Consider the following 27135-nt stretch of genomic DNA (forward strand, 5'->3'; position numbering starts at 1 on the left):
TGTTCACTAAAACTCTTTTACTTTATAAGCAGACTAAAGCTAAATTTTGACAAAGATGGTTATATCTAGAGCAGAATCTAGGATGGCTATGCTTCGTTGCAGCTTGACAAAAGTATCAGGATCCAAAAACTTGTTCTGGTCTTGCACATTAAATTCCTCTAGTTTACAAGTCTCAGGTTCTCTGAAAGTTATTGGAAAGTAATGATGTTATTTTGATTGAATATAATTTGGAATAAAATAAACGATAAAATGGCAGCAATTTTTTTAATTGTTACAAAATAATGGACATCTGATAGGGATTTTACAGCACATGCTAACTATTCTAATAAAAAAGCCAAAAGTCTATCCATCTCTTAATTGGGAATGCCATTTTGATGAACATTGTAGAATTTCTAGATGCTGAAAATGATCTCTTGTGAATTTTACTATAATGAAAGACATATTTTTAGTATTTTTCAAACTGTTTTTTTTGTTTAAATGATTCTCCAAAAAAAAACACTAGAATGTTATCTGAAACATCAAACACTTAAACAATTGTTACAGAAAATTATGAGACAAAGAGCATCTAAATATCATTTTCAATATCTGTCTACTTATATTCTAATTACTATATACTGTAGAAGACCTGTAGAATAATGAATTTCTCGTTGATCCTCCACGTCTCCTACAGATATTATACACGACGAGGTCATGTGTTTATGTACACTATGTAAAATATTCACATTCTATATGTACATGAATAATTTTATTGCATAAAACATACACTTTATATAACAGGCCACGTCTATCATACAATCAGGTATCTACAGAACAAGGGGGCTTTCCCTTATCACAATAAATAACAAAGCATGTACAGAGACAACGCCTAAATAAAGCATCCACATCCGTTACACTCCATTTTGCTTGGCGCCACACGTCATAACTACACATGAATTATGGGTAACTTTTTTTTTTATCAAAACTAAAAAATAACAAAAAATTCCTCCTTTTCTCCATTAAAGAGAAACTGGCTTTCTACCTTTTTTATATATGAACTTAAGACATCTTGCTTACCCTGTTTGTCAGAAATAAAATCATTAAAAAAATCAATAAAAGTTGCAAGCCCAGGGAAAATGAATTAAAGAAATTATACAAAGATAATGACTATTTCATAATGAATAACATTTAATCATTGAAGAACAAATATATAAACCCTTCACAACAAGTAAAACAAACCATATTTACAATCACAAGCATAACTTCTTGTTAAAACAATTTTTCCAGCTATACAAGTTTGGCAGTATATCAGAAAGTTACAATAAAAATAGCGAAGACAATTTTCATATTTATAATTCAAGTTTTCCCTAGAAACGCTGAAAAAGGATCTTTTTCTTTAAAGATTAGGACTATGAAAGTTAACACTAAGAACAGCAACTCCTCCAGAGAAACTAACACACAAGAACAATGGGATATAACACAGGAGTATTGCACTTTATAAACCTACCGACAAAAGAAATATCTTATGATATATTGGAGGTATATCGTTTTAGATGATTGTTTTCAAAAGCATGGAAGTTACCCACAATTCATTGTAATAAAGCAATATCACACATTTAATACCTTGTATATATCAACTTTTTCACATATGTTTAAGAGACTTATTAAGTTTTTATGTCCTGTGTTTACAAATGATCAAATACATTAACAGAATTGAAGAAGTGATTCCTTACCGCAGCCAGAACATTACATGACTATATATATAAACATCTATCCTAAATATTTATATTATTGTTCATAGTTTTGTATATACAAAGACATGTCTCTGTATCTTAAAGCACTATTAAGAAACTAAAAATAAATAAGCACTCTATTGCTGATATATGAGGAGAAATAAAAAGGATCCTGATTATGAGACCCTGACCAGCAGAGCCCTAAGTTTTTGTTCTAATTTCATTCTACTTGGAAGGGAATATTTAACACTGAATTGCCACCAGATTTATTATTTATATCTACACATGAACAATTAGCACCATGTAATGTTATGGTGCTATTTAGTAAAAAAATTATGACTATAATAAAATATTGCTAGATAATCACCTCCCCCCCTAACATTTCCAGCATCTGTCAACAGATTTTTTTTTCATATTTCTGCCACTTAAATTAAATATTTATTAATTTTCAGTCAAAATTGAGCATTTCTTCACCAGAAACAAAAAAGTTTTAATTTGCTTTCCCACTCAAATAAACAAACATCTAGCAATATTCTTTATGGCTTTAACATCACTATTACCTAATACACCGTTATATTTAAATGGACCAATATGAAATGATTAACTACAAGATTACAAATATTGTCCTATAAAGTATAAGTGATAAGTCCAATATCATTAATGCAGGGGGAAAATAAGTTAACGGCAAACATTTCACTTAATTTTCAACAAAACCATCCCAATTTGATACAACAAATATACAAGATAAGATAAAACAGAAGAGTGCATCATAAATATTGTCATATCTAAAGAAGTTTTTGTAATTCCTTTCAAATCTGTAATACACTTTAGTTTTTATTTGGATACAGAGAGGAAAGATATTCTGATGTAATCTGGTCATCACTAGAATCATCTGGACTTATTACATATTTTTGTTTATAAAGGGTTAGCCCTGTCACTACTGGCTGTTGGCTGGTATAATGTAGCCAAGGAAAGTCTGACGTTCATTCTTCACTCTCTCAACAAGTCAATGATATATTTAGCAAAATGGTTGCATCACAGATGTCTGGATTGCCAAAATTCATAACACAGCTCCTAAATTGATGTGGTTTTAAGACTTCTTCTTTCCTTTACTATTTACTTCTATTTTCTCTAATTTCTTCCATAGTTCCTCTCTATCTTTTTCTTTCTTCTTTTCTCTGGAAAGATATAGTTGTTTGAAATTAGCAAAATCATACTGTATTGTCAAAATAATTAGCCATTTATGTAGCAAATCAAGCAAAACTGGTAAAAGAAACTACTTGTATAAAAGAATAACATTGTTAAACTGATAAAAATGATGACAACGAGAAATAGCTCGCCCAAGGGTCTAGAAACGTTCATATTTGCTGGTCATGACTGATTTGAAGATTTGCTAAGATCAGACTTTTTTAACACCCCTTTTGTCCTACATTGCATGTTTTTATTTATCAATCACTAAGTTCTCTTTGCCATGTTTTTCAGGTAATGAATCTGCCACTTTGTATTGTATGATAATCCCCATTTACTGTTTAATGACTCCTGAGATATCAGGCTTATGATCACAAATCATTTAAACTTTGCCTGGCAAGGGCAGCTAACTTAGAAAATTTAGTTAAATAAAAGAATGTAATGTTAAGAATCTAATGTTTTTATGTAGCATAAAAACTAGTAGTGACCCTGTTTTTTTCTTCCTATTATTCAGAAGAATGTTAAATAAGCTTTCGGTTAAAATAATAAAAAAATTTATAATTATGTCATAATGCTTTTCCTGCAAAATCTGTACAAAATGTGCTCTTGTTCACGCCTCTAGCTTCAAAACAAGTACAGTAAACTATAATTTCATCAATTTATTAAAGAAAAAGAACAATGTCAACTAAGAATTATTTAAGATAATTTGTGAAATTTAAAAGTTGTGCTTAATTACTTTATATAAATCTAGCTTTCTTGACTTTTCCTGATAAGTTTTACACACAATAACTTGATAACTACCTTTCTGAACTTTAATAGGGTTTTCGATTTTTTATTTCTAACATATTAATAAACTTACTTCTGTCGTTCAGATTTGTAATTCGATGTTAACTCATCAAATAATTTACTATTCATTTCCATAAAGGTTTTGAGGACATTATAGACAAGTGCTACAATGGTTTGGTTCCAATGCTCTTTGGAAATTTTGTATAATGCCGGGAACATAATTGGAAGCACTACATTGGAGTTTTCTTCTATCAGGGTCATGATGTAATCATTATTCCAGTAATACAATGCTCTCTCTGCGACCTAAAACAGAAAATTGTACCACGTTTATTAAATTGAAATCATTGTTTTATGTAAATGGGGATTGAACTAGTATTCAATTCAATTATATCATAAATATCAAATTCACAGACTTAATTTTCAGTTCTTAAAATAACCTGAACATTGCTGAATGTGAAATCAAAGAGTACACAATATTGTTAAGTCATTACAGGAAGATGTATCCAAGCTCTGCCATGTTTGTGAGACCACAATCCTCCCAAATTTAGGCTATTATCTCATTTAGCGTCTACCATGTTTACAATAATTAAGGCAGGGAATCTGGGTAGTATTTTAATCTTCAGAGTATTTAATTATCAATAAGACTGATCAAAAGAAGATGTAAAAAGTTCTTTTTTTATGTTATGTTTGAGCCCCCCCCCCCTCCCCCTAGTTAATGTTGATGTTGACATTAATTTTTTTTTATTAACCAGCAGATTTAGAAATTGTTTGGCAATCAGTTTTGTAATTCTTTAACATTGGGTTCCTAGAAGCTCTACAGATAATGATTGGAAGTATAAAAGACACTGTGACCTTCCTTACTATAAAGTAAGCATGTATACTTCTCAGTAATGGACAGCTGATTTTATATATTAATATCAAGCAAATTTAATATTCCTGGAATAGAATAATAGTCTGACTATTCTAAATAACAAAAGCTGTCACCTATTCAAAAAGCTGATTTAAAAGGTGCGAACGTACAAACTATTCAAACATATTTTCAAATTGACAACAATCTTAATCTTAAACTGAATTACTAAAAATGAGAAACAATTTACCTGAAAGTGTGGACTTGATACACATCTAGCTATCTGTCTGAACAGTTGCTCCATAACCTTTTGAAACTGGGTAGGCTCAATGACATCTAAAATTTCTTCTATTTCACTTAGGAACATCACCTGTAATATATTATATAATTTTATTGTCAGATAACAGCATATATATGTAACAACAGGATAACTTTAATCGTAACACTGGATAATTTTTTCCATATTTTTTTTATAAATCAAAACACAGTCTTTCTATTTTTTAAAAATTTTAGTTCATTTATATGTTTTGGAGTTTAGTATGACGTCCATTTTCATTGAACTAATCCACATTTTTGTTTAGGGGCCAGCTGAAGCCCGACTCTGGGTGCGGGATTTTTTTGCTGTGTTGAAGACCCATTGGTGGCCTTCGGCTGTTTTCTGCTCTTTGGTCAGGTTATTTTCTTTTTGACATATTCCCCATTCCATTCTCAATTTTATTTCTTTGTATTTTTTTGGGGTGACAGGTTTGTATAATAGAAATTTATAACAAGGGCACAGCCGATCAGAAAATCACCTCATTAACACATATAATTTACAACAGACATCATAGTTATCATTCATACCAAGTAAGATATAAAATATGAACATACAAGTTAGTCTGTATAGGTTCACAGAGTTTTGAACAGGTAAATGGTAACTGGGTGCTAAATTTCAGAATATTTCTCATCAGGAGATTTTTAAAAAGCTTTAACTATCTAATTAAACATACCTCTTTCTGACTACAAGTTTTTGGCCAGAACTTCAACAATCCTTTGATAACCTTAAAAAAAAGTCAGATTCATGTATATGAAGAATGTAAACGGCTTCCTCCCTAAATAAATAAATAAGTACATAAAGTCTTAGCTTTATTTCAAGATATTTATACACCTACTATGAAATAGGCATTGCCTAAATAATAATCTATGAAAATAAGTACATTACCAATAAACAAACTGTTCATAGACCTTCAGACCATTATTGCTTATTATCAAGTACAGTTTGAACCTTAAATGTTAAACATAGTTCAACAGAAAGTTATACAAATTTTTGGCATACTTTTCTTGCTGACAATTTAAAAATGCATTTTTTCAATTGTATTTGGAAGAAAAATTTCAAGAATCTATTATCTTGGTCTGGTATCTCTGCAAGGGCTTTCCTTCGCCATATTGCAATACTGAACCAGACACTGCAACTGCTCGATAACAAAACTATAACAAAATTACTAAATTATCCAATCAGGAATTGTTGCAATGTATTATCATAAATTAGTTTATAATAAAAGACAAACCTCCTCAGTTAAAGTAGCATCTTTTTCTAGAAACTGTACAACACAATAAGCAAGCTGAAATTATAAAAGAAAATTAAGATATTCATACAAGGATGATGATGATGGATGGTTGCTTGACGTCCAGCGGCAAATTAGTATGCATATTCAGGACGAGAACATGTTAATATAATATGAATATTAACCCTGCTCTGAACAAGACCGACAAGCTGAGCCAAATTTTTAACCTGCTAGTTCACAAGATAAAAATCCGCAGGAAGACATGTCACCTTACACAGAAACATTATTTTGACTCGGAGACGACCAGTTTTTGCTTTTACTCCTTAGTGATGTGTGCTTAGCAGAGCAGCAGCAAATTACAATTTTAGTCTGGTTTGACCCATCCTGGGTTCGAACCGACGACCTCCTGCACTCCAGGCGAACACGCTACGAGACCACCGAGGAAGTTTTCATACAAAGAAGAATACCTGGTGAATGTCAAATACTTTATATGGCTGGATATAAATTCAAAGAAATTTGTAAATATGATTTGACAAAACATTATACTTGACCACAAACCACACTTGCCATTTTTTTTTTTAAAGTTAAATCAAACTGTCTCATACTAACATTTATATAAACTGCATAAGAAAATTTCTACAATACATGTACATATATATGCATCATTAACAAAGCTATCATATAATATTATCACCAATTATGATTATAATTTTTTCTAGATACATGTACATGTATATCTGTGATTCTTATGTAATTATCACCTAGTGCACACAATTTTTTTGCAGGTCAGGAATAAATACTATTATAATTTCACCACTTAAAATAAGAAGTGTAAGTGTTCTATAAATTCAGCCTTTCTCATACCCTTTCATCCACATTCTTTATATAAATTATAGCAGCTTTGTTTTCTGTTGCATCAGATGTCTTTGCAACTTATAAACAGTCTCATGTATATTGTCCAATACTGTAAATTCAGAAATTAGTGCGAGATTTTTATTAATGCGAATAATGCGACTGTGTGAGTATCGCAATAATAAGAACTTGCATTTTGATATCTGAAACATACATCTGTATGGAGATTTTCCTGAAATCGCAATATTTTTGCATTTTTGTCCATTCTTAAATAAAATGCTCCGCAGGGCGCAGCTTGATACGACCGCAGAGGTCGAACCCTGAACAGTTGGGGGAAGTATGGACACAACATTCAAGCTTGATACAGCTTTGGATTTGGATTGTGATTAAATATTTGACACAGCATAGGTTTCTAACACAGATTGAATGTGGTCTAAGAACTTAAAAATTTTAAATTGGACATTCACCTATTATGGTCCAATATCCAAAATCTAAATACATGGTTAGATTCAGCATATCAAAGAACCCCAAGAATTCAATTTTTGATGAAATCAAACAAAGTTTAATTTTGGACCCTTTTGACCTCAATGTGGACAAAGTTGATAACGGGGCCCAAAAATCAAAAATCTAAATACATGGTTAGATTCAGCATATCAAAGAACCCCATATATTCAATTTTTGTTGAAATCAAACAAAGTTTAATTTTGGACCCCGATTTGGACCAACTTGAAAACTGGGCCCATAATCAAAAATCTAAATACATGTTTAGATTCAGCATATCAAAGAACCCTAAGAATTCAATTTTTGTTAAAATCAAACTAAGTTTAATTTTGGACCCTTTGGACCTTAATGTAGACCAATTTGAAAACGGAACCAAAAATTAAGAATCTAAATACACGGTTAGATTCGGCATATCAAAGAACCCCAAGAATTCAATTTTTGATGAAATCAAACAAAGTTTAATTTTGGACCCTTTTGACCTCAATGTGGACAAAGTTGATAACGGGGCCCAAAAATCAAAAATCTAAATACATGGTTAGATTCAGCATATCAAAGAACCCCATATATTCAATTTTTGTTGAAATCAAACAAAGTTTAATTTTGGACCCCGATTTGGACCAACTTGAAAAATGGGCCCATAATCAAAAATCTAAATACATGTTTAGATTCAGCATATCAAAGAACCCTAAGAATTCAATTTTTGTTAAAATCAAACTAAGTTTAATTTTGGACCCTTTGGACCTTAATGTAGACCAATTTGAAAACGGAACCAAAATTTAAGAATCTAAATACACAGTTAGATTCGGCATATCAAAGAACCCAAATAATTCAATTTTTGATGAAATCAAACAAAGTTTAATTTTGGACCCTTTGGACCTCAATGTGGACCAATTTAAAAACGGGGCCCAAAATCCAAAAACTAAATACACGGTTAGATTCAGCATATTAAAGAACCCCATGAAATCAAGAATAAAACCCCATTGAAATTGGTCAAGAAATAAGCAATTTATAGGAAGTATCTTCTTTTGCACAATCCTGTGCTATTAAATATTTCTTGCTATTGCGCAATACTGTACAATTGACAATTTCTTGCTATTGCGCAATATTGTGCTATTGGATATTTCTTGCTATTGCGCAATACTGTGCAATTGAAGATTTCTTGCTATTGCGCAATACTGTGCAATTGAAGATTTCTTGCTATTGTGCAATACTGTGCAATTGAAAATTTCTTGCTATTGCACAATACTTATTATATAATAATTTACACATCCTGTTTGGTGTGTATCTCCTACCATATCATTTTTATTTGATTTTAATATAAATCAGAAATAACCAACTTAAAATGGAATATTTTAAAAGAAACAAAAAAGGAAAAAAATAAAAAAAAGGAAAAAAAAATAAATCCCCCCCCAAAATTTTTTGAACCCCCATTATGATTCATCACCCCCAAACTCAATCCCAGCCTTCCCTTTGTGGTATGGTACCTTGCAGTACAATTTCAGAGAGATCCATACACTTGAACACAAGTTATTGTCTGGAAACTAGAAAAAAATGTGTTTTTTGGCCCCTTTTTGGCCCCAAATTCCTAAACGTTTAGGGCAATTACCCCCAAACTCAAACCCAGCTTTCCCTTTGTGATATGGAACCTTGTAGTACAATTTCAGAAAGATCCATACACTTACACACAAGTTATTGTCATGAAACTAGAAAAATGCTTGTTTTTTGCCCCTTTTTTGGCCCCTAATTCCTAAAATTTGGAGGCAATTACCCCCAAAATCAATCCCAGCATTCCTTTAGTGATATGGAACCTTGTGGTACAATGTCAGAGAGATCCATACACTAACACACAAGTTATGTCTGGAAGTTACAAAAATGCTTATTTTTGGCCCCTAATTCCTTTACTGTTATTACCATAACCCCCAAAATCAATCCCAACCTTCCTTTTGTGGTATTGAACCTTGTGGTAAAATTTCATAAAGATCCATTAACTTAAACTAAAGTTAGAGTGCGAAAACCAATGTGTCTTCGGACGACGCTGGACGACGCCGGACGACGACGACGCCGGACGACGACGACGCCAACGTCATACCAATATACGACCACAAAAATTTTTTTGCGGTCGTATAAAAATCGCAATAATTTCTGAATTTACAGTATTTGTTTCAAACAAAGACAAAACTTATCTATGACACATACCTGAGCATGATACATGTTTAGAGTCTTAATCTTATGTAATGGTATTAAAACTTTCAGTAGAAACTGCTTGTGTTCAGTCTTCAGTGGCAGAGCAAACCCATTTATAATGCTGAAAATATAGGATATAAATATGATGAGACCTACCTAAGCCTATTACATATCTTAAGTTTTAGCTTAATGTTATATTATGAGGACTTTCACTAAAAACTGCTTGTGCTCAGCATTTCATGACAAAACCAATTCCATTATAGATTTGTAAAGTCGAAAATACAGAATAATCTGCAGTGAACATTTTTGACTTCACTTGCAGCAGTGTTTTCTTTTTATATTCTCTAAACAAGATTCAATTGAATTTCTGCTAACACAAGAGATATCAGTCAGCAAGCAATAGGCCATTGGAAGTTAATCAAGAAACAATATATAAATCAACAAGTAATGTTATCTGATTTTAAACTGTATGTTTGTTGTCACCATCATCTTAGTTTGTTTTTAAATGTATAAATTAATTTCCTGTTGCTCTGTCATTAGTTTTCTTAGTTGTGTTTTTTTAGTTGCCTCAAAATAAATACATGGAAATTTTAAAACACGGATCCGTGGTTTTTATTACAGTAAATCATGTGCATGTAAATATGTGACTATTGTAATCTTTTCCAGGTGGTGTATGTTGAATCCTTTAGACTTAGTCGTGTTTCCTATAATAACACTTTTAAAACATTAATGACATAGTTATGAGGTATCTCAGAGACAGCAAACTTGCTGTTCAATAACCAGTCAATAAGTGTATGATATTACACTGCTATTTTGAAACTTATTGAAAGTCCTGTGTTTATGTCAACGCTCCTTAACTGTATTACAGGGTTGTAGAGGTTATCAATAGTCATTTCCTAACAAAAACTGCCATATACCTCCTCAGAATGTAAACAATCCAATGGGTATTGAAAATTGTTTATCAGAATTCAGTATTTGTAGAAAACTATTTGTAATTGACTATCTCGGAAAAATTAAGACTTCCCGTCTTCAAAATAAATACTAATTCTAGCCTTTACTGACCTGCCTAATATTTCTAGTAACTCTCCAACTCCATTAAATTGCTCTGTTTCATATATAAACCTGGAAAAAAACAAACTTTAAGTAAAAAACCTAATGTCTAAAGACAATGAAAATATGTCTTGTCTACTTTAGCGCTAATTATTAACACCTGCATTGTTGTACAAAAAATTTTGTGGAGGGACAAAGACAACCTAACTGAGGAGGTTCCAAAGAAAGCTTTAGTTATCATCTAATAACTGTGTTGTTTTTAGCAATTTTAGTAAAAAAAATTAAATGTTTTACTGACAACTAGACTTGCACGGAATCATTGGCAACTATAAATGATTATTCAAGCTTAAACCAAAATATCTTTAATTTACCATGCCTAAACAAATTTTTCTAGACTTAACGTGTCAGGGGTAGAACCTGGTAACTTCTAAATTTTAATTTTTTTCACGTTTACACCATGGAAGGGGTGGGAGTCCATATAAGGGGTACCCTTAAAACAAGTCAAATACACTAATAAGCTTACATTGTAAAGTGATTTTGAACATGTCCCCATATGAATAGCTGCAATTTTCATGGAATTTGTCGTTTTGAAATTCACAAAATCATAGAATTTGTTTCTTCTAAAGCTACATGTACTACAGTTTGTCTTGCAGTATTTTTCACATGGGTAAATTTTTATTTAACAGCATAACAATTTAATGAATTTGATGGAGTGTGCAATATTCCAACACATGAAATAGGAGAAAATGTCCTTTAATACTGTGAATGCTTAAATGCATTATTGCACATCATCTTCCAAAAATAATGTGAAATCAATAAATGCCATTCTTATATGACACAATATAATATTAAAATGTACTAGCAACAATTTAAATATATTAAGAAGTGATTAAAATAACCATGATTTCATTAATAAATAATCACAATTATTCCTGATTTTATAAAGTATTTATACACAAAATATATATATATATATGTCGTAGAAGTGAGAAGTGAAAAGTACAGGTTCCAGCCCTGCTCGGGGGAGGAAGTATAGAATTAGATCTACTGTTACACTGCTAGGTTGATTTTCTAGGCACTTTAGTATATATATATATCACTTACGTAACCAAATTTGCATAGATTATGATGGTTGAGATATTGTGTTTAATATGAATTTTATTTCAAATATCAACATTTAATCTTAAAAACTTTTTCATTAACACATCTAAACAGGAAACATAGCAACTATTTCACCTCAAGTATAAACCAACTTAACATTTGGGATTTTATTTCTATTTCCATTTATTTATTTTTATACCAGCTTTTTTATATCTTCAAACAGGCAAAATGCCATGACCATCAATTTGGTGAGTTCCCTTCTTTGATTGTGCTAATAGCCAGTTGTTCGTACGTTTTGACCACAACATTAAGCAGGTGCCGTTTCTACCTTTGACCTTTCCCACAATTTTACCCACTGGTGTCCTTTTCTATATATACTGCATACATTTCAGATTGTGTTTATTTTGAAGTACACAACAGAAAAAAATAAGTTTGACATTAAAAACGTGACAATATCTATAAAAGGTCAAAATTACCTGAGAAATATGTTATTAATTTGTTTTCTTATAAAAGCTCTTAGTCCAAGAAATTTCCCGTAAATTCTATGCAATACAGTTTTGAGGAAATCTCTTTCTCTAGGATCTTCACTATCAAATAGCTCCAACAACTGAAATTAAAATTAACATATTAATTTATCAGATATCAAAAAGACTGTCACATTTTAACTGATTATGTCTCATGTATGATGTAATATATAATTGTAGTTGTAGGATGTTGATTTCAATATAACCCATCACTAACCAAATGTGAATGCATAAAAAAAGCAGCATTTATCAATGTTTATAGGACATTTTCTAAATTTATTCTCAAAATACAACTGACTACATGTATTTGTCAATCCCTTTTAATAGAGTACTGTTTCCCTGCAATTAAGTCTCAATATTTAAGTTTTCTTTCTTTTCTTGGTTTATAAGTAAGCTGGCATGGAATATCTGGCATATATATGATATATAAATGATTCTTTTTTATTACTCTTAACTAGAAAAATTCTGTGAGCAGAGCTCTGCCCTTCTAATTGTATAGGAATGGCAAAACCTATGTTTTGCTATGAACAGCCAGATATCATATAGATAATGTCACAAAGCTTTTTCTATGATGACATTTCCTTATCTTGTCCATTTTTTAAAGTACCAAGTATCCATTTGAATGACTCAGATATTAAACTACGATATAAAAGTGCCAAGCTCCATATACTGGAAAGTAAATAATATTTATCAACAGTTTTGTAATGTTCAAATATGAGCTGCTGAAAGGAAAATATGGAATAATCCAAAACATAACGGAATCATGGAGTTGCTGACAAAAGTCATTCCAACAAGACAGTGATTACTGTATCATGCAGCTGTAACTTACTCTGAATAAGAAACCCCTAATAATGATTGCCAATAGAAAACAGTGGATTTACTGTGATTATTGAATAACGTTTCATTTTGAAGGTTTTGATATTCATGTATAAATCATAAAAGATTTCACATCTAAAAGTACAAATGTAGGATTAGTTAGTTAATCCTAAGCTGTGAAACATGTTTATTTGGAATTTTGTATCAATGAATAAAAATAGTATAGCCAAGAGAGAACATTAAGTACGATTCATGTCAAACTTACCTGTAAAACAAATTTTTGATCAATATATTTCTTAGCAAGACTCGGTTGGAAATCAGGAGATTCTAAAAACCGCAGGAAAAATTCATAAACAATCTGCAATGAAAAATAATGAAAACATGTAAAAATCAAAGCACAGTTGATCTGGAAAGGCAGTTTCTATCTTAAAAATATTCCAGAACCCTGTGTCTCACTTGCAACTGCTGCTGCCAGTGTACTATTTAAAAACAAGACTACATATAGAAGGTTAAATAGATCTGCAAATGAAATCTTGTCCTGGTCAACGTCACTTTAGTCTCTAGATCATTTGAACATGTTAGTTTCTTTGAATAGTAATGAATCATAGCTTTTCTAGCAAATGTCAAGGTGTGGTGAAAGGACCCATTCCCAATCAGAATTAAATGAAAATCATGTAAACTTCCCTACAATATAAACTTTCCCAAATGAATGAATTTTTGTATAAAAAAAATCTCAAAATTGTATTACCAGGATAATTTTCACTGCATTTCCTAAATCAAATTCTCATTCAAACATATGAGGAAATCGTATATGAAACACTTTTGTTGTCCTGTTAACAGATATTAGAATTAACGTCATTCTTTCTTCTGTTTATTTCTAACTTAGTTGACACTGAAAAAAGTTCAAGTATCGGTTTTTCAGTTGGTTGAATTGAAAGAAAATAAATTTAACAATGTCAATGAGAATCTTTTTGAGCTCCGAATTTTCAAGCGTCAGATGTCTTTGTAAAGTTCTTCTTATATGTACAGGAAAGTATTTCACATATATATACAGGTACATTAGTTTAAAATTGAAGATATAATCATATGATATAAAAGATCTGTGCATAATAAAATAACAAAATTTTAATGCGAAAATGTTGCATGTTTCAATCATTGTTGAACAGGCTTTTCAAGTCTGTCCGGCCTTCATCTATACTTTTCTGATTTAACAGATGAAAACCATAAAATCATGTCTCACTACAAATTAGTCAACTCTTCACAATAATAAACTGCTTCGCCTAGCACAGCTGGATACGACCACAGAGGTCCAACCCTGAACAGTTAGGGCAAAAATGGACACAATATTCAAGCTTGATACAGGTCTGAATTTGGATTGTAATTGAATATTTGACACATTATAGATTTCTGACACAGAATAAATGTAGTCAAAGAACTTGAAATTGGTTTTATGATTTGAATTTATATTCAATTGAAGATTTCTTGCTTTTGTGCAATACACTGTGCTGTTGCGCAATACTCAGACTATATACAAAGAATTAGCAAAATAAATTGTGACCCCCAATTTTTCTTTGGAAAATTGACAATTTCTTAAATTTTGAGGGAAAAATGCCCCCCCCCCCCCCTTTAAAAAAAAAACATTTGAAGAAATTTTCAATTTGTAAAATGTGGTACAATTTAAGAACAAGAGGCTCTCAAGAGCCTGAATCGCTCACCTGTATTTCAGAGGAGAAGATTTTTAAATGTTAGCAAACTTGATGAACAAATTGTGTAAAATTGTCTTTAAAGGGCAATAACTCCTTAAGGGGTCAATTGACAATTATGGTCATATTAACTTTTTTGTAGATCTTACTTTGCTGAACATTATTGCTGCTTACAGTTTATATTTATCTATAATAATATTCAAAATAATAACAAAAAACTGCAAAATTTTGTTAAAACTACCAATTCCGTGGCAGCAACCCAACAATGGGTTGTTCGATTCGTCTGATAATTTCAGAGCTGATAGATCTTGACCAATTGAACAATTTTACCCCATGCCAGATTTGTTCTAAAAGCTTTAGTTTTTGAGATATAAGCCAATTGCATTTGACCCTTATGTTCTATTTTTAGCCATGGCGGCCATGTTTGTCGATGGATCAAAACTTCTGATACAATTTATAAACTAGATACCCTAAGGAACATTCAGTTAAAGTTTGAAGGTATTTGGCCCAGTAGTTTCAGAGGAGAAGATTTTTTAAATAGTTTACGACGACAGACGACAACAGACAACGGATGACGACGGACGCCAAGTGATGGCATAAGCTCACATGGGGCCCATTGGGCCCCGGTGAGCTAAAAATCGATACACTTAAACACAAGTTATTGCCTGAAAATTAAAATAAAATAACTGAAGAACGGTAAAAGTGACGCTACCCAAATTTGAACTTGATCTGAGTTTTGTGGTAATAAGCATTTTGTGTAAGTCTCATAACATTTGGTTGAGGCTAACTTAAGTAGAGAACAGAAACTAAAAATTCAGCAATTTTTCTATTTGTAAACACGCATAACTCTAGAACGGTTGTGTATAAGTTTTACAACATTTGGTTGAGACAAACTAAAAAATTCAGCAATTTTTATGTTTATAAAGGGACATAACTCTAGAATGGTAAAAGTGTTGCCACCTAATTTCGTACTTAATCTGTATTATGTAGTAATAAGCATTGTGTATAAGTTTCATAACATTTGGTTGAGGCAAACTCAAGTTAGAGAACTGAAACAAAAAAATTGTACTTGATCCTTACTGAGTTTTGTGGTAATGAATATTGTGTATAGGTTTCATAATGTTTGGCTGGGGAAAACTTCAGTTACAGAATGGAAACTAAAAAATTTTGCAATCTTTCTATTTATAAAGGGGCATAACTCAATAATGATTAAAGTGACACTACCCAAATTCAACTTGATCTGTGTTTTATCAGTGGAAGTCAAAATTAAACATTGCATTGTATAAAGCATTGATTGTAGTTGATTCAACTATAATCATGGTCAAAGGAAGATAACTCCAATTTTAAAAATATATTATATAAACTTGATATTTAGAAGAAAATAAAAATTTTGCAATTTTTCCTTTTATAAAGGGGCATAACTCTAGATCGGTTAAAGTGACACCACCAAAATTCAAACTTGATCTGTGTTTTGTGGTAATAAGCATTGTGTATAAGTTTCATAACATTTGGTTGAGGCAAACTTAAGTTAGAGAACGGAAACTAAAATTTTTGCAATATTTCCTTTTATAAAGGGGCATAACTCTAGATCGGTTAAAGTGACGCCACCAAAATTCAAACTTGATCTGTGTTTTGTGGTAATAAGCATTGTGTATGAGTTTCATAACATTTGGTTGAGGAAAACTCAAGTCAGAGAACGGAAACCAATTTCGGGAAGTACGGACGTACGTACGTACAGACGGACAAGGGTAAAACTTAATGCCCCCTCCACTATGATGGGGGCATAAAAATGCTTGTTTTAGACCCTTTTTGGCCCTAATTCCTGGACGGTTTGAGCAACTACCCCCAAAATGAATCCCAACCTTTTACTTGTGGTATTGTACCTTGTTGTACAATTTCAGAGCAATCACAATACTTATACACAAGATATTGTCCTGAAACTAGAAAAATGTTTGTTTTTGGCCCCTTTTGGGCCCCTAATTCCTAAACGGTTGTGACCATCACCCCCAAAAACAATCCCAACCTTCCTTTTGTGGTATTGAACCTTTTGATTAAATTTCATAGAGATCCATACACTTAAACTAAAGTTATTGTCTGGAAACTGGAAACCAAATGTCTTCGGACGACGACGACATGATAGCATTATACGACCCCAAAATTTTTTTGCTGTCGTATAAAAACTAGAGACTCTAAAGAGCCTGTGTCGCTCACCTTGGTCTATGTGCATATTCAACAAAGGACACTTTCCAACATTGTAGATGAGAATAGAATTCATGACAAAAAACTCTGTTTTGTTGATCTTGGATTGCTGATCATTTAGTCTGTTTATTTTCTCTCTATCTTCTTTAGTTTTTGCTCAAAACACAAAAGAGGGTAAAAAAAAATCCTCATTTAAGGGCAATCACTCCTATGACAGTCTAATAACTATAGTGGCTTGTTAGTAGATCTTTCCTTGCTGATCATTTTTGTGATTTAAAGTGTCTATTTATCTACCACAATTTTTATCATATAAGGCAAAACGCAAAAAAAAAAATGGTAACAATCATCATTAAAGGGCAATAACTCCAATAAGGAGTCGTCAGACAATTTCCTCCAGCTTGTTTAAATTGTAGATCTTGTCTTGCTGATCATTTTTTCTAATTTAAGTTTCTATCTATCTATTATAATTTATCAGATACATGCATATATGTATAAGGAAAAAAAGCAAAAAAGAGGTAAACATCGTCATCAAAGGACAATAACTCTAATAAGGAGTCGACTGACAATTTTGACCATGCAGACTTATTTGTAGAACTTGTTTTGCTGATCATTTTTGCAGTTTGAAGTTTCTCCCTATCTATTCTAGTTTTCAAGATAATAGGCAAAAATGAAAAAAATGGTAAATATGTCATTTAAGGGCAATAACTCCTACAAGTAGTCGTCTTGACAATTTTGATTTATATGAACAATTGGTAGAGCTCAACATAAAGAACAGTTTTGCTCATGTCAAATTTTCTCTATTTATAACGGTTTTCAAAATAATAGACAAAGCTTGCATTTTACCCCTATGTTCTATTTTTAGCCATGTCGGCCATCTTGGTTGGCAGGCGGGGTCATTGGACAAATTTTTAAAACAAGATACCCCAATGATGATTGTGGCCAAATTTGGATAAAGTTTTAGAGGAGAAGATTTTGTAAAAGTTAATGACGACGACGGAAGTGATGAGAATAAAAATGAGGGTTGAGACCATAATTTTTTGTGTTATCCTTTTAACAATTTTATCAGTTTCCCATCGTAAAATGACAAATTAGTAAATCCAATGAAAATGTTGTTTTCAAGCCTAAATAAGTGAACTGTCTGTTGTATACAAGTCACCATTAGATGTCTAACAATGTTGCTGCAGAGTATCTTCTTACTTGCACTCATCATTGTTTATAAGATGATTTTAACATTACAAGTCATACCTGTAGGTGTGGCCAAGAGGCTTCTAAAGTAGGATCATCTTCTTCTGGATCAAAATCCGGATTATCATTGGGTGGTAACGTTCTGAATATGTTACATGCAATCTGAAAATTAGATTATCATAAAATTTCAGGATTTTGACCTGTTCTTAATACATTTGTAAAATTTAGAAATAAATGTGTACATGTACAAATGTATCAAACATATGCTTAATGTTTTGGTCAATGCAGTTTCACATAAACAAACAAAACCATCTTTGAAAATTAATTCTTTTTAAATTTACAGCAAATACAAATTGCTGGTGCACTAATTATAAACTTTAACTTCTAAATGGTACTTGCAAGCAATAGTGTTTCAAAGTTTACTCAGATCTTTACTTAATGTCTTTTTTGTTGAGAGATTCACTGCCATGTCTGGTCTGTGTTTTCGTTAGAGGTATTCTGCTTTGTATCTATCTGATGAGTTAAGCCCTTTTCAACTGATTTTTATAGTTTGTTCTTATGTTGTACTATTACACCACTGTCCCAGGTTAAAGGGAAGGTTTTGCATCAGCAAACTAGTTTAACCCTGCCACATTCTGAATGTGCCTGTCCCAAAGTCAGGAGCCTGTAGTTCAGTGGTTGTCTGTCATATTTGTTTTTCACAAATTGTTTTGTTATAAATTAGGCCGTTAGTTTTCTCAATTGAAATGTATCATATATATCATGTAAGGTCCTTTTACAGCTGACTATACCATATGGGTTTTCTCATTGTTGAAGGCCATAGGGTTGCCTATAATTGCTTATATCCACTTCTTTTGAACTTTGGTGGATAGTTGTCTCATTGGCAATCATACCACATCTCCTTATTTTTATATTGATAAAAAATTTCCTACACAAGATCTTGAACCTTGGAGGATGAATGCAATTCTATAAGGTTGATATTCTATATGTTCTAAGCAACTATCAACAGTACTCTGATTGAACATGTTGAATGACAGTTCATACTGATTCAATTAATGTGATAATTGATAATACTCCTTACAAAAAACAATAGAACTTTGGATATGATCTAAAAACTTAACTTGACTTATAGATTCATAACTGTCTGCAAGTAATGTAAAAATGAAAAAACTGCACATTTTTTTTAATACATGTACATGTGTATGTATTTTTTTTTTTATCAAATTCATTCAGCATCTAAATGTGTACATGTAAATTGTTGTTATTTCTATTTATACATGAAAGATTTGTTTAAAAATTGAGACAAACATCTTTATGCCTGACTGAGTTCATATGCAAACAACAGGTTGCTATTAGCATTGATTTTACAAATTCCTAAATAATCCCATTTCATTACTTCTATTGATTAAACATGAAATTGGTCATGATCTAAAGTAATTTATTTTACTACAAGCTCAAGGTAAATCACAGACAACTGCAATGGACTATTTTGTCTCATGTCTGTTTTCAATATTTGAATCTTTGTAAATCATGTCAATAGTCGTCTAATCGTAGTTAACTTTAAATCAAATGACAAAGATAATAGGTGAACAGTTTTCATCATGTACCAATTATTTTGTTCTGTTTGTCATGGAATTGAGATTTTTTACAGACTTTGTTACTTCCCTCCAGACCTAAATATGAGTAGTCAGCTGCTGTGAGATCCAACTGTTGCCAAGTATGATAGTTAAACAGTTGTTAAATACTCTATACTCTAAATAAGGAGAACTTTTTGTCACATTCATGTTAATCATTCTGATCATTTTCTCAATTTATCATTTTTTAAAAGTACTTGTACAAAAATGTATACTATTCTCATTTTTTATGTTAGAAATTTTGTTATCCTAAAGGCTCTAGTCACGACGTCTAATTTCATTTTTATATAATATTATTTGAGAACATGTTGTGTATTGTAATGCATTTTTGTTGTTGTGTTGTGTTGTATTGTTGTTTGGAATTTTTTCAGTTATATTTTGAAGATTTCTAAATTAAGTAGGGGGGGAGTGCAGACAAAAGTTTAAAATACATGTACTCTTCTGAATTAACAACCTTTACAAATGTACGCATTACTGTATGTCATTTGATAAAAGAAGATGTGGTATGAGTGCCAATGAGACAACTCTCTATCCAAGTCACAATTTATAAAAGTAAACCATTATAGGTCAAAGTACGGTCTTCAACACAGAGCCTTGGCTCACACCACACAGCAAGCTATAAAGGGTCCCAAAAATTACTAGTGTAAAACCATTCAAACGGGAAAACCAACGGTCTAATCTATATAAAAAACGAGAAACGAAAAACACTTATGAACCACATCAACAAACGACAACTACTGAACATCAGATTCCTGACTTAGGATAGGTGCAAACAACTGCAGCGGGTTTAAACATTTTAATGGTACCAGTGATTTTGCTAGCGCTCGTCATTTTCGTCATTTACGAAACAATTTTCAAAATGACGAAAGTATTCCCAATCAATTTCGTCACTTAAATTTGGAAAGAGTAAAAATATTTTCGCATGAAAGTTCTATAATTCTACCTGTCTTATTGTTTCTGACAAGTTTATGACCCTCAGCTAATTAACGTTAACAACAGGTGTTATAAGTTGTGATTACAGATAATCCGATTATCGCCATCGGATGGGTCATGCACTAATCCGTTAATTATTTATCAACCCCATAATTGATCATTATAATTATTTTCCCCAGTAAAATCAGTCAGTCGGCATTTCAATTTCAATATTTATCAAACGAGCACAATTTGCAGTTCATTTGTCGTAGTTTCGTCATTTGAGTTTTCCCTCTGACAGTTCGCATTTTAATTTCAATATTTCTCAAACGATCACAATTGGCAGTTCGCTTGTCGTAGTTTCGTCAAATGAACGCATTTTCGTCATATTTGATATAACTTTTAATCAAAACTTTCGATAATTTCGATTAAAAAGATAGAACTTTATTCATAACATTCAGAAATGTTTTCACAAGTCAAACATGTGCTTCCTTTACGATGAACTGCGCATGCGCGAAAGTATTCTTATGAATTTAAAGACACTAAAACGTAAAATACGAAATAATTAAGTAAGTGTCAAAGTAAACGAGAGAGACAAATAATGTTCTTATTTAGCAAATTGAATTTAAAAAAAATGATAATTTCCTGCCTTTTTTAAACACAAACCAATCCGTAGATGAATCCGGATTCATTCTGAATTTATTATCCACTTGTCACTTCCCGTTTTCCTTTCATTTGGAAATCGAAAGTACACGTGATCTATTCATGATAAATTTACAAATTAAAGTCATTTGAATTGTTCCAATAAGGATTTTTACAAATCCTTGGTTCCAACTTTATAGAATTAATTCTAAATATCGCGTTAAAACGTTTTTAAGGATAATGAGTATGAATAATGCAGTGAAATAGTCCTTACAAGTTCATTTATGCTGTGATTCCTGGTTTAAAAAAATGGATCCCAACTTTTGCTGATTAGGAATGTACCCTGAAACTAACTGAAGTGAAATTGTGAACTAGATTTCTAGATCTTATATCCTAATCTTCGTATTAAAGTGCCACATCAGTCAAATCATGCAGTAACTGCCTAGTATGCCTAAGTCCTTCAAAGTCTGACAAAGATGTATAGATAGTAATACACATTCTAGGTCCATTGCTACTACCCAAAATAAGGTTGATTTTCATCCCGCGCATAAGTGACTAAAGCCCTCATAATCCTAGCTTAAACCCTGATGGTACCAAACCTTCACCCTTATCTGAAACAATAGTGTAACATCACAACATAGAAAGACACACTATAAAATATCAATTGAAATGGCTTAACTCAATCAAAAGACATATTAACACAAGTGAACAAACACTGAACGAATAAATTTGATCTATGATACAATGTAAATACAAAATCAATAAAATAAGGGATGAATAATTAAAGTAACAGTATTATACCGCTGTGAAATGTTAAACAATTTCAGAAAAACAATAACCTTAAACAAAAATCCGCCATTTACAATATTATACACAGGTAAATGAAAATAATTTTGTTGTAAGGTATACAGTTTAAAAGGAGAAAGGAAATATTTTTACAAAATAAATAATTTTGATGTTCATAGTTCGAAGAAGTGAAAATTTATAGTAATACCAAACACTTATCAAAGCTGGTATATAGACTAGATATAACCCTGAATAAGTAAACATTAAATAACAATAAACTGCTCCGCTGAGCGCAGCTGGTTACGCCCGCAGAGGTCTAACCCTGAACAGTTGGGGCAAAAATGGACACAATATTCAAGCTTGATACAGGTCTGAATTTGGATTGTAATTAAATATTTGACATACATCTATTATAGGTTTCTGAATAAATGTAGTCAAAGAACTTGAAGTTGGTTATATGAATTGAATTTATATTCAATTAAAGATTTCTTGCTGTTGTGCAATACACTGTGCTGTTGCGCAATACTTAGTAAATCTGTTGTCGGACTATAAACAAAAAAAAATTATAAAATTCTAAAGGGAGCTTACATCAATAGATATAAACAGTTCACCAAAGTTTCATACCAATTGCTGAAAGCATTTTTGAGTTTTTGTCTGAAAACTGGAAAATCCCCCCTTTTTTAATGAATAAACCCCATAATTCGGAAATGTAAATCTAAAATTTATAAAATTCTAAAGGGAGCTTACATCAATAGATATCAACAATTCATCAAAGTTTCATGAGAACTGCTGAAAGCATTTTTGAGTTATTGTCCGAAAACTGGAAAATCCCCCTTTTTTTTATGAATAAAACCCCATAACTCAGAAACGTAAAATCTAAAATTTATAAAAATCCAAAGGGAGCTCATGTCAATAGATATAAACAATTAACCAAAATTTCTTGCAAGTTGGTGAAAGCATTCTTGAGTTTTTGTCCGAAAACTGGAAAATCCCCCTTTTTTTAATGAATAAAACCCCATAACTCGGAAACGTAAAATCTAAAATTTGTAAAAAACGAAAGGGAGCTCACGTCAATAGATATAAACAATTCACCAAAGTTTTAAGCAAATTGGTTAAAGCGTTTTTGAGTTAATGTCCGACATGTTGACGACGGACGGACAGACGGACGTACAACAGTACATTGTATACCATAATACGTCCCGTAAACGGGCGTATAAAAAAGCATTACAAATAGTATCAACAGGTCAAATTAACAAGAAAGTACGATTTGAGAGTACTCGCAATTAATAATTAAAAATCAAACATCAGAGACTAAAATCAACTAAAACACATCCCAGGGTTTTAGTATTTTAACGTCATGGACAGTCAAAGAAGACATGACTTGTGCAATGCCAAAAATAAATGTATCGACAGGCAGTGTATATGTGAAAAGGAATTCATTCCAAACACTAATAATTCTGAAAGTATTCATAACCAGCAAATGTTACATCAAATAACTGTATGCTGTTTTTGCGGTTTCTGAGGAGTTGTACATGTAGTGTGTAAAAAGAAGACCAAAATTTAATGATATAGATGCATGTCACTCAATTTACCATTCTAACAATTTCCGGATAGCATGGCTCTGTCAATACTCCTCTCGTGGCTGTTATATAGTCTACTAATTCATTAAGACATGCTCTTTTGACCTCTTTACTCTTTAAGTCTGATACTGGGTCCATAAAATCGAACACAACACAACACTGTTGAAGTTTTTTGATAAATAAATCTGACTGCTCTCCATGAGGTGTATCTAAAAATTAAATTGAGGCATATAAAATTTATCATTTTAAAACAAAATTGAGTTGTATAAAAATAAAAGCTATCTTTAAAAATCGGTGATTCAGCTAGACTTCATGAGCTTCGGCTCAATTTCTATTGTCATAAAAAATTCTTATAGACAATCATTAGAAAGTAAACCAAACTTTTAAAATTCCAAGGTTCTTCTGGACATTTACATGTAAAGAGAAAATTGGGCATATGTCATATGACAGGTTTCTAGCTGAATCACCGATATATTCAAGCTTATGGACTTCATTTGAAAATACATCGTAATGATACACCCTAGGTTGAATGCATCACACTTTTTAGTCTCATATCAATTTGAACGAATTTTAACTGATGCCAAAACAAGATTTTGACCCAGATATGAAACTTATTTATCACACATTCTACAAATGGAAATGCAATTCAATCCAATTTTCTATTTTCTTTGATTTTAGTTCTTATGCAGTGATCCCAAGATCTTCTGACCCTTGGCAAATTGGTCAAGAAGTCATTAGTATTCTGCAATTGCAATACATGTATTACCCTCCTCTACTTGAAACTGATAAGTATATTTAAGACGATTTTCATTTCTTTTTCTTGTCCTATTCTGCCACATATTTCAAAGATCAAAGTTAGCAGTTACAACAACTGATAGGTTGGTGAAAATATGTTTTGTACGTCCTAATATTTAATTTAAGGGTCAGTGGGGAAACCATAAACATATTTTTTGGCTCAATCAATTTTCATCGGTATTGATCTGACTTGATAGGAAACACTGCCATGATTACTGGTCCAACACCCATCTTTACCAGGACTTTTTCCAGTGTCCCACAACCCTTCAGAATGACTGAATACTAGTCTGTGCCATCAGTCTAACTGTCCTGACAGACAAATATGATGTATGACGGCCAAATCATTTGTTTGTATCTGTCCGATTGTATGCTAATGTACAAATGTATCAGTCAGGTTCAGGGACAATTTATAGGTAAACATGTGATGCCACACTTAACAGTTGTACTAAAGGAGTAGGTCCAGTAAGACCCCTTTTTGGCCCCAAAATATAGCAGTTTTACAAAATTGTTAAAATGTAAACTTTTAGCTATCTATTGGAAAGTAGAATACTTCTATTACATAAATATGATTTGTTTTTGACAATACAATGAACATATATCGGGTACTGGCATCATTAAGTCATGCTAAATTACTGAAATCTTCACAATTTTAGCATTAGAGTTAAATTTTAGACGGTTTCCGTCTTGAATGGAAGTGGCCGCATTTGTGTTCATTCTTAATATTTAAATGTAAGTTGTATTTGATGATAATACATAACATATATAAAAGTTGAGAGTGAACACGGATGCGACCACTTTCATTTTTGACAAAAACCATCTGAAAAGTGGCATATTATGGTATATTTGATAGATTTTTCATATTTAAGCTTGAATTGGAGCGTCTTTAATGACTAAATCAGTTCAAATCTTTCACATACACTAATTGAATCGACTGAAGTAGACACTTAAGTGTTTAAAAAGTGTCCAAAATCTTTCATCAGATGAATCTGAAATTTGAGGCCAAAATCGGCCCTTACCGGACCTACTCCTTTGTTTGATTATATATTTATCTGAATTCCGTTGCTGAAGTTCATTAAATGCAATTGCTATCTTCAATGGACCTAGTCCTAACTGGATTAACATTTAATCTACTGGAGACAGAAGTGTTATAAAACATTGTGGCAAAGCCCTTATAACAAATAAGAAGATAAAAAAATCATTTTGATACCCTCACAAGCAAGATGTGTATATGCAATTTGTCACACTAAATCATATTATTAGAACTACAAAAGTGAAAAAAAACATTAAATCAGTGTTGAATTAATGTAAACATTCCAATGCAAAGAGAAAATAAAATATTCTAGTTCAAATGTAACTAGTGAATCCATAGTTCTTGAAATATTTTTTTCCATGGTGGTCCTTGCAGAAAATTTGCTGGTCATCATTATTATTAATTTTCTATTGCAAAATACCAAAATTGTGTCAGTCCTTTGAAAACTTAGGTGCCACCACTTGAACTTTGATGAAGCTTTGCTATCTATATATAAACATATTTCAAAATATTGGTGTTTATAAAAATTAAATAAAATCAACAACTAATTAAATAAACACAGAAAACATAGACTCATCTATGTTTATATATCAAGCACATGCATAAAGAAAACAATGTAGATGTATTGGAGCTATTTAAAAAATTCAAATTAGGGATGAACATGTATTATTATTAAGATTGAATTTGGATTTATGTTGGAGCACATTTTTAGCATCTTTTCTTTATCAAAAGTTGCTTCTGTTGAGGAAACAAAATAAACAACACAAGATTTGACACACCTCATCTTTGGAATAACATGGGAGATAATCCAATATCAATGTAACATGACAGATGTAAATTGCATGCAAATATGCATGTGTCTAATAAAATATCTCACTGACACAATAGCATGAAGATTATATGGTTTACATCTGTAATAATACAAACAGAAACAAACAAACTGCTAAAGATGTCCTGCATATCATTTAGCACATTTGACCAAAAAAGGTCAAATTTTGTTTACACTACAATATCTTAATTTACTATCATTAATTCGAATTTAAAAGTAATTCTTTGATACAGTTGTGACTTATTAAACGTCCTGACATTGAAATGCAATAATTTCGACGTGCTCCTTACCTTTTAAATGCGGCAAAGCCTGCAATTCTGGTGCATTTTTTGTTCGGTAATGAGATGAACCCTGTGAACGTTTTTGCTTTTTCGACTTTATTGAGGCTTTACTTGTAAAAGGATCGATACGATCTACCACGGCTCTTGAAGACATGGTTCTTAGGCCTCAATATATACAAAATAGTTTTCTAAACACAAACGGAAATGGAATACAGAATAATTTTGTCAGAACATCATGGCTTCTTTCGAATGCATTTCTTGCCAAAATCCGTGGTTACACACAATATAAATATCACACACTTCCTAGGAGTTTCTTGAAGTCTTCAATTTTTAAATATGCCAATATAAACATAAACAATGAAAAATCCATCCATTAATAAACAAAAGGTTAATGAAAACACATAAAATATCGGGTAATAAATAGGTTGCTAGTTCAGTTGTGCAGGTTTACTCAACT

General features: G+C 31.6%; 1 protein-coding gene across 1 annotated transcript; it reads right to left on the reverse strand.

Moving 5' to 3' along the window:
* Positions 1-250: 250 nt before the first annotated feature.
* On the reverse strand, positions 251-27135 carry LOC127738733 (serine/threonine-protein phosphatase 2A 56 kDa regulatory subunit epsilon isoform-like). The gene is made up of 12 exons (XM_052250073.1): positions 26688-27135; positions 23756-23952; positions 18250-18351; positions 13368-13460; positions 12239-12369; positions 10674-10733; positions 9624-9732; positions 6078-6131; positions 5520-5570; positions 4781-4900; positions 3757-3986; positions 251-2887 (listed from the first exon to the last, which is right to left on the reverse strand). Exons 1-12 carry the CDS (start codon positions 26830-26832, stop codon positions 2800-2802), a joined length of 1380 nt encoding a protein of 459 aa, XP_052106033.1. The 5' UTR covers positions 26833-27135; the 3' UTR covers positions 251-2799.

The sequence above is a fragment of the Mytilus californianus genome, unplaced genomic scaffold, assembly GCF_021869535.1.
Source record: "Mytilus californianus isolate M0D057914Y unplaced genomic scaffold, xbMytCali1.0.p SCAF_4, whole genome shotgun sequence".
Lineage (NCBI taxonomy): Eukaryota > Metazoa > Mollusca > Bivalvia > Mytilida > Mytilidae > Mytilus > Mytilus californianus.